The 10,954-nt window shown below is 46.2% G+C and overlaps 7 protein-coding genes across 7 annotated transcripts; 3 read left to right on the forward strand and 4 right to left on the reverse strand.

Annotated features, from left to right (window-relative positions):
• Nucleotides 1-65: 65 nt before the first annotated feature.
• Nucleotides 66-892, reverse strand: EURHEDRAFT_416058 (OBAP family protein). The gene is made up of 3 exons (XM_040782854.1): nucleotides 673-892; nucleotides 167-622; nucleotides 66-115 (listed from the first exon to the last, which is right to left on the reverse strand). Exons 1-3 carry the CDS (start codon nucleotides 884-886, stop codon nucleotides 93-95), a joined length of 693 nt encoding a protein of 230 aa, XP_040635475.1. The 5' UTR covers nucleotides 887-892; the 3' UTR covers nucleotides 66-92.
• An 813-nt stretch (nucleotides 893-1,705) lies between these two features.
• Nucleotides 1,706-2,830, reverse strand: EURHEDRAFT_463938 (putative hydroxyacylglutathione hydrolase; the record flags this gene model as incomplete). The annotated part of the gene is made up of 8 exons (XM_040784918.1): nucleotides 1,706-1,789; nucleotides 1,838-1,999; nucleotides 2,047-2,138; nucleotides 2,195-2,405; nucleotides 2,451-2,484; nucleotides 2,532-2,603; nucleotides 2,661-2,748; nucleotides 2,806-2,830. The coding sequence occupies 8 exons, from the start codon at nucleotides 2,828-2,830 to the stop codon at nucleotides 1,706-1,708; spliced, it is 768 nt and encodes a 255-aa protein (XP_040635476.1).
• A 585-nt stretch (nucleotides 2,831-3,415) lies between these two features.
• EURHEDRAFT_405714 (rRNA-processing protein LAS1) lies at nucleotides 3,416-4,822 on the reverse strand (the record flags this gene model as incomplete). Its single annotated transcript, XM_040780405.1, has 4 exons — nucleotides 3,416-3,893; nucleotides 3,946-4,437; nucleotides 4,486-4,625; nucleotides 4,703-4,822. 4 exons carry the CDS (start codon nucleotides 4,820-4,822, stop codon nucleotides 3,416-3,418), a joined length of 1,230 nt encoding a protein of 409 aa, XP_040635477.1.
• A 614-nt stretch (nucleotides 4,823-5,436) lies between these two features.
• On the forward strand, nucleotides 5,437-5,803 carry EURHEDRAFT_416061 (uncharacterized protein). Its single transcript, XM_040782855.1, has one exon. It carries the CDS (start codon nucleotides 5,485-5,487, stop codon nucleotides 5,650-5,652), a length of 168 nt encoding a protein of 55 aa, XP_040635478.1. The 5' UTR covers nucleotides 5,437-5,484; the 3' UTR covers nucleotides 5,653-5,803.
• Nucleotides 5,804-5,909: 106 nt separating this feature from the next.
• Nucleotides 5,910-7,408, reverse strand: EURHEDRAFT_416062 (uncharacterized protein). The gene has a single exon (XM_040782856.1). It carries the CDS (start codon nucleotides 7,136-7,138, stop codon nucleotides 6,125-6,127), a length of 1,014 nt encoding a protein of 337 aa, XP_040635479.1. The 5' UTR covers nucleotides 7,139-7,408; the 3' UTR covers nucleotides 5,910-6,124.
• A 97-nt stretch (nucleotides 7,409-7,505) lies between these two features.
• On the forward strand, nucleotides 7,506-8,423 carry EURHEDRAFT_227292 (uncharacterized protein). The gene has a single exon (XM_040778034.1). It carries the CDS (start codon nucleotides 7,545-7,547, stop codon nucleotides 8,124-8,126), a length of 582 nt encoding a protein of 193 aa, XP_040635480.1. The 5' UTR covers nucleotides 7,506-7,544; the 3' UTR covers nucleotides 8,127-8,423.
• Nucleotides 8,424-8,673: 250 nt separating this feature from the next.
• On the forward strand, nucleotides 8,674-9,650 carry EURHEDRAFT_416063 (uncharacterized protein). The gene is made up of 7 exons (XM_040782857.1): nucleotides 8,674-8,701; nucleotides 8,789-8,854; nucleotides 8,914-8,979; nucleotides 9,041-9,164; nucleotides 9,214-9,299; nucleotides 9,353-9,440; nucleotides 9,494-9,650. The coding sequence occupies exons 1-7, from the start codon at nucleotides 8,681-8,683 to the stop codon at nucleotides 9,598-9,600; spliced, it is 558 nt and encodes a 185-aa protein (XP_040635481.1). The 5' UTR covers nucleotides 8,674-8,680; the 3' UTR covers nucleotides 9,601-9,650.
• Nucleotides 9,651-10,954: the final 1,304 nt, after the last annotated feature.

The raw sequence follows: 10,954 nt of genomic DNA on the forward strand, positions 1-10,954 counted from the left end.
TTATTCCATAGATTTTGCAATAAGATTCTTCCTATCAGCTCATTTAATTTATATGCAGATGCAATCCACGCAAGCTTCTAGTGTTCGAATTATCACCGCCACATACCATCAGCCTCTATCAGAGCATTAGCCTCTTTCTCACAAATCCGGAATGGACAGAACTCACCAGGATCCTTTTCAGGGGACGGTATATACTCCCTCTTCTGCGCCTTAACCGAAACATCAACTCCAAACCTCTCGTCTCTCTCCTTCACCAACCCCTTTAACCCCCCCGGATTTGCCAACTTCACCCTGTCCTCCGACGTGAAACTGGCCATCAACTGCGGTGCCCCCAGAGGCACCGGATGACCCCGGTCCACCTGCCAGAGGTGGTATATCTTACCGTACAGTGGGATGACGTCCTCCATCTCGGCCGTTTCGGCCGCTTCCCATGCCGCATTGGGTACTCCAGCTGGGGAGGGCATGATGAGCATGCCGCTCTTGACTTCGTATTCGTGCGTGTGCCAGAGTTTCTTTTCTTCTGTGGGGAGGGTTTTGAATAACCGCGGGGTGATCATGTATTCGATACCGATGAGTTTGGCGTTGGGTTTATCGGATTCGTAGAGGAGGCATTGCCTGACGTCTATTCTTTATCAATACCTGATTCTATACCCTGTAGCCGGGGCGGCATACCCTCCGTAACATGCGCACAGTAGTGATTCGCCTCGACGCACCGTGTCGGATCAGACGCATAGACATGGAACGCATTCAAATGAGCGCAGATTTGCTTAACCGGGGTGAAATCCTGGACCATCCGTGCGCCGGTCTCGAGCACCCGGCTTTTAGTCGATAAGGGGTCACCGGGATTACCATTGTCGTCGACGGGGAGGCCTTTGCAGGTCGTCATTTTGTCCATTGTGTGCGTATAATTCGTTTCTTTCTTAATAAAGCTACGTTTAGATACGGTGGCTATTGATATAGATGCGATTTGTCTGACGTCACGATGATAATGGCCGTTGACTGGGACATTTGTTGGAATAGGTTGTCACATCGTCTATTCGTCATATGGGACAGGCTGGGCTGTCAATAGTTCAAGCACATGTTCATGAGAGGGTAATGGCTAGGTATCAAATCGCAATCTAGTATCATTTCTAGGCTACCTAGCTACATAGATTAAAAATGACGTTACAAAGATGTGAACGAAGCATACGCTGCCTATTAGACTCAAGTAGTGCCATGGCAGCTTGTTCGATTGTTTCAAGTCAACAAAAGTGGTAGCGGTGCTATACATGCGTTATACTTTTTTTGACACGTACTTCATACCAAGTTGCCCCAATATGATGGCCAAGCTTGGCCATGGTCCATGAAATTGCCTTCAACAAATGTAATGTGATGGTTTCCGCTGGTACCATTTTCTCTCCAGGAAACTTGGAATGCGTTTCTGTCGAGAGTAGGCTGCACTTGCTTCAAGATGATTGTGTTGGCACAGTCAAGGATCTACTGCATATATATTTGCCCCTCAGATGTTGGACTTGAACCAATCATACAGTTAGTTTAGATCGGAATGTGTATAGAAATAGAATGATAGAAATAAAGTGCAGTCCAAAGACGCACGTCAGAAGATCATATGGAATACCATCACAGTTAATACATTTCTATCAAACGGCAAGGCTAGACATTCACCCGGGAACTTACGTGCAATTATCACTTATATACAATGCGCGACCTACATAGCATTTTTCATCTCTCTCAACGCCGCCATCACATCCACCGGGTTCGTCTTTCCTGTCTTCTTCTGAATCTCGGGGTCCTAGTCTCGTCAGTTTTCCCTCTCGCATACCAGCCAGGATAAACCTACATTAACACGCATAAAAACATTGTGCAATTTCTCATCACCGATAGTAAACTTGCCCTGCGTCTGCTGGTTCTGCGCCGCAAATGTCTGCAATTTCTTGATTGGCTCAGACTCCGAAACGGCCATGCAGAACTTGACGTTTCCTTTTGTGTACTCGTGGCCGGGCTGTTTCTCGTTAGCCGTGTCCAGGTGTAACATGGGACACTACTTACGTAGACCTTGGTGTCATCCGGCAACGCGGCAAGAGTTTCGTTCAACGCTTTGTGCATCTCCTGGGCATTTCCTTCGAAGAAACGGCCGCATCCTATCATAGATTAGATCGTCATGTCCAAAAACAATCATGAATGAACAAAGACCCACCTCCAATAAAAAGGGTATCTCCTGTAAATACCACGCGCTGATCACCATCCTCCATAAAGTAACAGATGCTATCCTGAGTGTGGCAGGGGGTGTGGAGAGCCTTGGCCGTAATCCGCTCGCCGATCTTGAACGTCTCACCATGCTTGGGAGTCGTCGTCACGGATGCGCTGTCCTTTCCTCCGATGACAGGGAGTGTACCGAATTGTTCAAGCTGTTTTGTTAGTATTTTGTTAATTTTCATGGATATGTAGCTTACGATTTCATTATTCCCGCCGGCATGATCCCAGTGACTGAAAAGTCAGCCTCAAACCTAGTCAACCAGAAAGACGCGACATACTGATGAGTGTTCACAATGGCAGTGAGATTGATCGTCCCGTTTCTGATCTGCGAATTCAAGACCGGCGCAACTCTGGCTAGTTAGCGTCTACCGCGGTACTCAATACCTGTGGGGTAAGATAAGACATACTCTGGTGGATTGGCAGGATCAATAATCACGGATTGTTTTGTCGGTTCGTCAGTCACCAGATAGGCATAGTTATTGCCCTTTCCGGTCCCTTCGAGTCAGAATTAGCATGCCAGGTATGCATATGTATGTTTCTTTGGCTACCCACACATCGGAATCGAATGGACGTGCATTTTTCTAGTCTGTTGTGGCGTTCTTTGGGCTTGGGATTGACAGAAGCGAATAGACGGTCTGATTAATGTGCGCGTCAAAGTCATCGACGGTGAGGGAAATACAACAGAGCTGTTTATCGTATGCGGGGCGTTGTACTATGGATACTTCTATGAGAATCGAGGGATTGTTCAGCAATGACGGTAATATTAGTCATCGCACGTGATCCGCAGAAAGGAATGCCCGTTGAAGTCAGATAGAAGATGCAGAATGTTGACTCTGGCAAGAAAGGTGTGCGTCTAGTGATTCTACCGGGCTAAGCCGTTTGATATGCACGGGGCTCAGCCTGTAGGATATATCGTTCGCATGGAGAACTCGCATGTACTCGATTGGGAGTACGCAGGGGATGTCCCGGAGTGGTGGGAGTATGGTATGCAATGCAGGTGTTGGGCAGCATGTGCAGAATAACGTCTATTGCATTGAGTTGTCCTTTGTCTGATGCAAAATTGGAATCTTGTTAGATATGATCTGGGGTATCCTGTTATAAGCAAGGGGTACTCAGGTGCTGCACATGCTGTATATATTATGTACATCCAATGACATGGTGTCTAAGCAACACCCAATGGCCGACTATCCCACAACTCCAATGATTCCCATCCTAGATCCCGCAGCGCACACGCATCTGCATCTGTATTCTCATCTACAATCTTTGCCTCAGTCTGTGTCTGCGTCTGCGGTACCGATACAGAAACGGCACCCTTAGCCCTCTTTGCCTCCTCCTTGAGCAAAACTCTCTTCAGCGTATCAGTCCAATGGTTCGGGTTCGCCTCACACGCAGCAAGGAGGTAACTGAACGAAAGCAACCGTCTGCTGGATCTCCACTCGGTCGAGCGTAGGATGTGATCCAACCAGGTGTAGATTGCTTCGTGGTAGGCGTTGTTTTTGGTATCTTTAATTTGTACCGAGAATGCAAGATCGTTAACCATTTCCTCGGTTAGGGCTGATAAGAATGCTGAATGGCTTTCTGCGATCATTTGCAGGAGCTGCTCCCATTTAATAAAGGTATCGTGCAACGAGTCTCCTAGCCTGTATATCATTAGCGTATCATTCTCCACCGTGGCAAAAGAGAAATGCTTACCTCCGTCCAGCAGGGACTAACACCGACTCATCCAACAGCACTCTCGATAAAATAATAGCCCCCTTCCGCGAAGCCTTACATATCGACACCAGCTGTGTCGCGGTAGTAGTCTGGTACTGAGCCTTGCGTTTCTTCCTCGGTGGTTGCTGTTCTTCACCTTCGTCACCCTTCATCAACTGGCTCAGGGTATCCCGAATAAACTCCTTGACTCCTAGTTCATCACCATCATTCTCCTCGACATAAGCTGAAACCGGAACTGAAACCGGGGGGACAGGAGCGGCATGCGGATCGACCTTGGCCCAGTAATAATCCCACAACCACTCCAGAGATCGCTGAGTTGCATTCCGGAGCACAATCAATGAGGGAAGTTCGCGATGTGTAGCCTCGTGCCGCAACTCTACAAACGAAGCCGGAAGACCGAGGTCAATGGCCCTCTGGAACATAGTCTTTCTCATGCCGGGGATTTTGGCGTCAACGAGACCGGTGACAAATCTGTTATGTTAATACCGTTTTCCTTTCTTCTAGAGACAGGGAACGTACCGGCAAAAAGCAGCAGCATAGGTCGCGCGAATAGAAAAGATAGAATTTTTTCCGGCATCGTCGTGCAGAATAGCATCTGTTAATAATGCCGTTGCTTCAACAGGATGAGGAAGGCTTCCACGTAATTTCCAGATCGACACCTAACAAAATCAACATACATTCAAATAATAAAAAAAAACAAAAAAAAAAAAGAGAGAGAGATAGAAGATATAGATACCTTTGCGCAAGCTTGAGAGCGCAAATCTGGTCCGTTGTAGGACGGCGGGGGATAGAATTGGTCTCGCACCGCGAGCAATTGAGCCTGGGTTTTCCAGGGCGTGAAGACGACTTTTGCCATGCTTCTATTATACAGGATAAAACAAAATTATGTATCTACAACCCTATTTCTGTAGAGAAGACTGCTACTGATTTTTGCGGATATGGTCGGGTCATCATTGTCCCGGGTAGATAGTTTCTCCGTGTCTATACGCAGGTATGTATTCATTCAATTCATCTCGTCAGATAGAGATGGAGATATATTAGCTCTGTCTCGGTACTCACAGCACTTCTCATTATGGATAATAACGTGCAGTATGCAGCGTGATATCATGCACTACAAGATCTCCTCACCCAAGTTCAAAATGACATCCTTCAGACGAGGAACTCAGAACCCGTTTACGATAACGTCAATTCAAAATAGGGAGCTCAGATCACTGACTCACTAACCGAACATGAAGAAATAGAATCATCCAGACTAAGCATAAATTAAGAATTCCTCACGCAGGTGCTATGGATCAAAATAGCTTAACGGAAAACCACGGATGTCATCTCAACTGATTTATACAATAAATGCGTGATTGGAGGGACAATAATCTAATAAATCGAGAAGAATCGAAGCTACTGAAATTAATCACAAACAAACGTCAGTATCATTCTCACTCTACGGACATCTATTATTAACAAACAGTAAACGCCCCCTTTAGCGCCCCGTACCAAGACCCAAGGAAGACACCGGATCTCATGATAAGACCAAACAATCAGCACCATCCATCATTCGTAATTGAGACTGGCTGGACCAAGTCACAGCCGCGCATGCTCAACGACACGATCCTGTCGTTAGTGGAAGGCCGACCGGATGTGAACATAGCGATACTCCTCAATTGGTCGCAAAAGGTAAACACGAGCTAAGTGGAAGGTTTCGCTGGGGTATGTCAGGGATACTATGGGGAGTCTGTACTAACGTACATGATCTTCATTCTTGTAACAATCATGACTGATAAGCTGTAGACAATCTTTTCAGGCACACCGGAGTCTCCGATTCAGATCACCTGGGGTGGATTGTTTGGTACTGCTTTACCACAGGATTGCAATCCTGTTACCTTCCGTTGAGCATTGACAATCTCCGGGTCGAAGCGCGGGATGCACTTGTGCACATGAACATGGTTCCCGCGGTCTAATCCATGGTCCAATAACAGCTTACGAAGGACGGAAGTTGCTTGATGCTAAATTGATGACGTATTGAGCTAATGTGTACATGAGAAGTCAAATAATAATCATCCAATCCCGGGTATCCTCTCATGTATGTATGTATGCTAAACGCCTAGCTAAATAAAGAAAAAACATAAACTCCTCGCTATGCAATAATAAAACGTAATTGTCGTTAAATCCATCCGTATCCGTAATTCATGCATGATTGTTCAAGAGGAAGAAACGGCTGCGTGTCCGTAATAATATGTTGGTCAAAAGAGGAGTCATCGTCGAAAAGGAATGACTGAGACAGCAGGTTCATGTCCGGCTTTACCGGGTTCTTAGGGGGTTCGTAGTACTGCGGCTGTTCCGGTGTCCTTTGGACGGACTGGTCGTTGTTTGCCTCTTCGTCATCATCTTCGCCATCCTTGGCGTTGTTAGGAGACGAAGGTGTAAATGTTTCCTCCAATTTGAGACCTTTGCCCAGGACGCCGCCGTTGAAACTCTCCGGTTGGTTGTAAAGTCCCATTCCAACTAGTTCATCCTCATCGTCCTGCATCTCAGGCTCAAAAGGTTGCATGGGAAGCAGATCCGGAGTCGGAGGCCCGGTCACCTCACCCGAAGACGGAACACTGTCGTATCCGGATGTGGCGTCCAGCGAAGGCATGTTGTTGTTCATAGACATCATATCGAACGACCAAGCATCGGAAAGATGGGAAGTGGTCGACAAATCAGGCACACTGCCATCCCAGGCCGAAGACTCGACCTGCGAACCCTCATCCATCGGCAAAAACGGCGCCATGGTGGAGAGGGGCTCGTCGGAGAGAGGAAGACCGGATAGAGAGTATGAGGTTGATGGGAGGATCATATCATCGGTGTAGAAGAGAGGGTCATCGTTCAATTGTTGAGGGAGTGCCATAGCGGAGAGGTTCATCGAAGCGGTGGTGGATGGTGGCATATAGTTCGGAGTTGCATGGCCGGCGGGATGCCAGCTCATGGGACGAGAGCGACGGCCTCTTCGAAGTAATGCTGGATCGAAGGAGGGGTCATAGCATGGACTGGGATCGGTAGAAGGGTACATATTGGAAGAAGAAGACATGGCGGTGGTGATAGCTCTCCGTCTGTTAGCCGGGGCAGCGGTATTGCTATGCAATTTGGAAGTGGGCCAGGAAGGCGTCCATTGAAAAGTGGATTGCCAGTGGGCCATGTGTACGGTCGAGTTATATAGGAGTCGACGTAGTAGACGTAGAAATCGTACAAGTATGTAGTGTAGTGTGGTATGGAGAAGAAAGGTGCGAAAGATGGATATATAATCAGTAGGGAAGGAGGTACAAATACGGAGTACAGGCAGGCATGTTAAGAAGTAGGCGGCAGGTGGCCAAGGCGCATAACGGGTAGGCTCCGGAGATATTCTGGACTAGTCTCTCTGTAATGATAATCCAAGATGACACAGGGATGGACACAAAGTTGCTGCCCGTGAGTCGGCCAAGCGAGAGATTATTGGCGCATGGTCCATCATCCGGAGGTATCCCAGACGGAGTCGGAGCCCGAACAGCGATGGGGCGCATATGATGGACCAATTATGAACATGATTGATTTCTTTAATCTGGACAATGGAACCGACTATCACTACTAAGCTGAAGGTAATTAATATGGGACCAACCACGCTGGCCGTAACTCCACCGATCCCATATCCCATCTGCCCAACGCGTCAACCGCCCCCGATCCAAAGAACCGAATCTTCCGTCCATTGGTACGCAAGGGTGACAACAACAAGACCAGGGGTTCTCTACGACTTGGTCTTAATAATCTTCAACATCATTGACTCAGTCATCACTCATACTATCAGGAACATTCTCCGAAGTCACCTCCGTAATACTTCCGGAGATTACCAGGACAAGACGACGATGACCCGGACGACGGCAAACGGACAAACCGGGCGGTATGAATGGACCATGAATGACTCCACTACTAAGGGGGGGTGGTGGTTGGACTCAGGAATTAGAACAGAACAAATTCCAGAAGGATTTGCAGTCGGTCCGGGTGGGTGCATTTTCTTCGCCTTCGTATTAACTGAAAAAAAAAATTCCTTAGCGCTAGTCAGGGTCCGAATGAGAATAGCGGTGGCCAGGATCAGGCTCGGAATCATTACTGAATCACATCATGAAAGGTCAGAGTTTGATCGGCCACTATGACTATCACTTATCAGTAACTTATTACTCGTCTTGGACATGCACTTGTCGGCAGAGTGGTCCGGTAGGTAAAGAAGTCGGATACGCAATGCTATATGATTGGTGGCATGTGTGGTGCTGTGTCTGCTGTGTCTTGCTGTATCCTGTACAGGAGCATGGCACAGACGCTACTCCGACCTTAATGCAGGAATGTGATGCATGCACATGGCACTTGTATTACCTTTACTAGTGCAGAATTGTTAGTCTTGCTTTTAATCTTACGCTTAGTTTTACAAGTATGTACGGAGTCTTACAGTGGGGGTTGTCAGCTGCATTGTGAATACAGTTGAGGCCACCCGACCGTAGACCTCAGCCCACCCTCTAGCTAGTCACGTGGGATAAGGTCACCCTGGCCCACGAAGGTGGGCTGAGGTTTTTCAATACCTTACAGAAATCTAGTTCTCCTATATAACTTTTCTTTCTCACATTTCTTTTACTACTTCCCTCTGTTTTCTTTCTATTTCTCTACATCTGTCTATCTACTACTCCTCTAATCCGTACAAGCTCGGCCATCCAGAATGGCGAGAGTGAAGACGAATGTGAGTTAAAAGTTATTATCTAGTTCGGAACTAGTTTTCAATCGGAACCAGTTGTTTCGTTGGGATCAGACTAACGAGTATTTTTAGGAGGCATACAAGCGATACGTTGAGCTAGGCAAGGAAAAACTGTATCTACCGGATTTTGAGGTTACGGTAAAGATACGAATGCGGGTTAGGAACTAGAACTAGTTAATAACTAGTTCTACGTTTAGTCTATGGGTTACCTGGTGCCGTTTGTTGGGGAGGTCTATTGCCGTGCTGAAGGATGTGAAAATGTGGTGAGAACTAGCTCACTAGTACTAGTTAATAACTGGTTGCTGATGGAATGAATTGAACCAGACCAAATTTATCTCCCTCAACAATCTCAAGAAGCATATTCGAACGAAGCATACCCATACCTATGATTTGTTGGATGGTGAAAGTGGTGGGCGCCCTGACCAAGAGGCAGAGTCTGCAGCAGTCAGTAAGTTAACTGAGTTCCAATTCAGAAACTAGTTACTAACTGGTTCCAGAATTCTATGAGGCGGTGATCAAGAAATTTGATGCCAAACAGTCTGCCCCTGCCCTGCCCCCTCTTCCACGCCGCCGTGATGGTGAAGTAAGAGAACTAGTTTTCTTTGTTTACATGAACTGGTTATTAACTAGTTCTAGGTTCACATGACTGAGATGAGACGTCTGGTCCGCCGCATGGGCCATGTGGTCCCCTGTGAGAGTTGCAAGGATGCACACAAAGCTAAGTGTAAGTAATGATTAACTACTGATCCTGAACCACTGACCAACCAGTTCTACCAGTGTGCTGCAAGTATGAGGAGTGTGAGCACTTTGCACTTTTTGATAGTGGTGACCAGGGAAAGTCCTCTGAAGAAGAGGAGTCCAATGAAAGTGAGGATGAAGACTAAGCTTTTTCTGTTGAATTTTGCCACAGGCTTGGTAGCTATTAGATGTTAATGAATTGATATTCCTATCTAAACCAACTAGTATGTGACGGTTTGACGTCGTGTCTATGGTTTGACGTCGTGTCTACGACTCGACGCTGCGTCTACGACTAAGTATGACAAATGAATTGAACAAAGTCGACATGGATAGAACCATACCGTACAGTCATCTATAAATAACCCCTTCATCTGCTAGATAGAATTCCTTTCCTTTTGCTTCTTCAGATTCGATATTCCCGTCGATGGCTACTAGTTGGTTTAGATAGGAATATCAATTCGTTAATATCTACTAGCTACCGAGCCCGTGACATAGTAGCCATCAATGAGAATATCAAATCTGGAGAAAGAAAAGGAAAGGAATTCTATCTAACAGATGAAGGGTTTTTTATAGACAGCTGTACGGCAGGGCTCTATCCATGTCAACTCTATTCAATTTGTTTGTCATAATTAGTTGTAGATGCAGTGTCAAGCTGTAAACACAACATCAAGTTGTCACAATTTCTTTCTATATTGAAATGTTAGGGTTTGAACTCAAGTTGTCTTAACCTAAAGCTACCCTTTATTATACAAGAAGGAATTGTTGAAGAAGAAACAAATAGAGCTGAGACAGAAGCCTTTTTCTATGGTTGTACAGGAATGATATTCCAAATAGTATTCTCTGTGGTCCCTCTCAGAGGTCAGCAGTTGGATGAAGGGGTCGCTGGAAGTTCTTGTATGCCAGGGGATCGTATGACAGTCATTGATAGTTTTTTTGGGCCCTTTCTGGCTGCTTTATGTGCTGGCCTTGGCAAAACAGTCATCCTTTGGGTTCATACGCGAACCCTATAACATGAAAGAGGAAGGTTAAATGGAACTATTTAAGGGTGGGAACTAGTCCTCCCTCGTATAGCCTGAAGTTGCTCCTCAAGCTCTAATTGCCTTTCCAATAACCTTACCCGCTCTCTATCATATTCCAGATCTTCTTCTTGCTGTTGGGTTTGATATTGGAATTGAAGATTAGTCATTGCAGTCTGTTGCAGATTTGGTGTCCTGAGAAACTAGTTAATGTATGGACTAGTGAACTAGTATATGGAGATGACGTACTGCATATGAGTTGATCTTGCAGATGGGGAATTGACAGACTGTCTATTTATATGAGTATGAAACTAGTTCCGAACTGGTCCTTAACATACCTTGACCTTAAGGATACCACAGATGGTGACCTCGAAGCCTGACCTCTAGAAGAATGAGAGCTACCTCTTCTTCTTGCAGGTATAAATCCAGAGGAGCTAGACTGAAACAGGATATCATCTCCTATATCTGACTGTCGAGAATTGGA

The sequence above is a fragment of the Aspergillus ruber genome (genome assembly GCF_000600275.1).
Source record: "Aspergillus ruber CBS 135680 unplaced genomic scaffold scaffold00031, whole genome shotgun sequence".
NCBI classification, from domain to species: Eukaryota; Fungi; Ascomycota; class Eurotiomycetes; order Eurotiales; family Aspergillaceae; genus Aspergillus; species Aspergillus ruber.

Bases quoted from the DNA above. Each gene is read 5' to 3' on its own strand.
- EURHEDRAFT_416058 (XM_040782854.1), bottom strand. From the start codon at position 886: ATGACGACCTGCAAAGGCCTCCCCGTCGACGACAATGGTAATCCCGGT. The intron at 623-672 runs GTATGCCGCCCC...GATAAAGAATAG, and splicing joins CTGTGCGCATGTTACGGAGG to ACGTCAGGCAATGCCTCCTC. The intron at 116-166 runs GTGAGTTCTGTC...ATGCTCTGATAG, and splicing joins GTCCCCTGAAAAGGATCCTG to AGGCTGATGGTATGTGGCGG.
- EURHEDRAFT_416061 (XM_040782855.1), top strand. From the start codon at position 5,485: ATGATAAGACCAAACAATCAGCACCATCCATCATTCGTAATTGAGACT.
- EURHEDRAFT_416062 (XM_040782856.1), bottom strand. From the start codon at position 7,138: ATGGCCCACTGGCAATCCACTTTTCAATGGACGCCTTCCTGGCCCACT.
- EURHEDRAFT_227292 (XM_040778034.1), top strand. From the start codon at position 7,545: ATGGAACCGACTATCACTACTAAGCTGAAGGTAATTAATATGGGACCA.
- EURHEDRAFT_416063 (XM_040782857.1), top strand. From the start codon at position 8,681: ATGGCGAGAGTGAAGACGAAT. The intron at 8,980-9,040 runs GTGAGAACTAGC...GAATTGAACCAG, and splicing joins CTGAAGGATGTGAAAATGTG to ACCAAATTTATCTCCCTCAA. The intron at 9,441-9,493 runs GTAAGTAATGAT...CAGTTCTACCAG, and splicing joins GGATGCACACAAAGCTAAGT to TGTGCTGCAAGTATGAGGAG.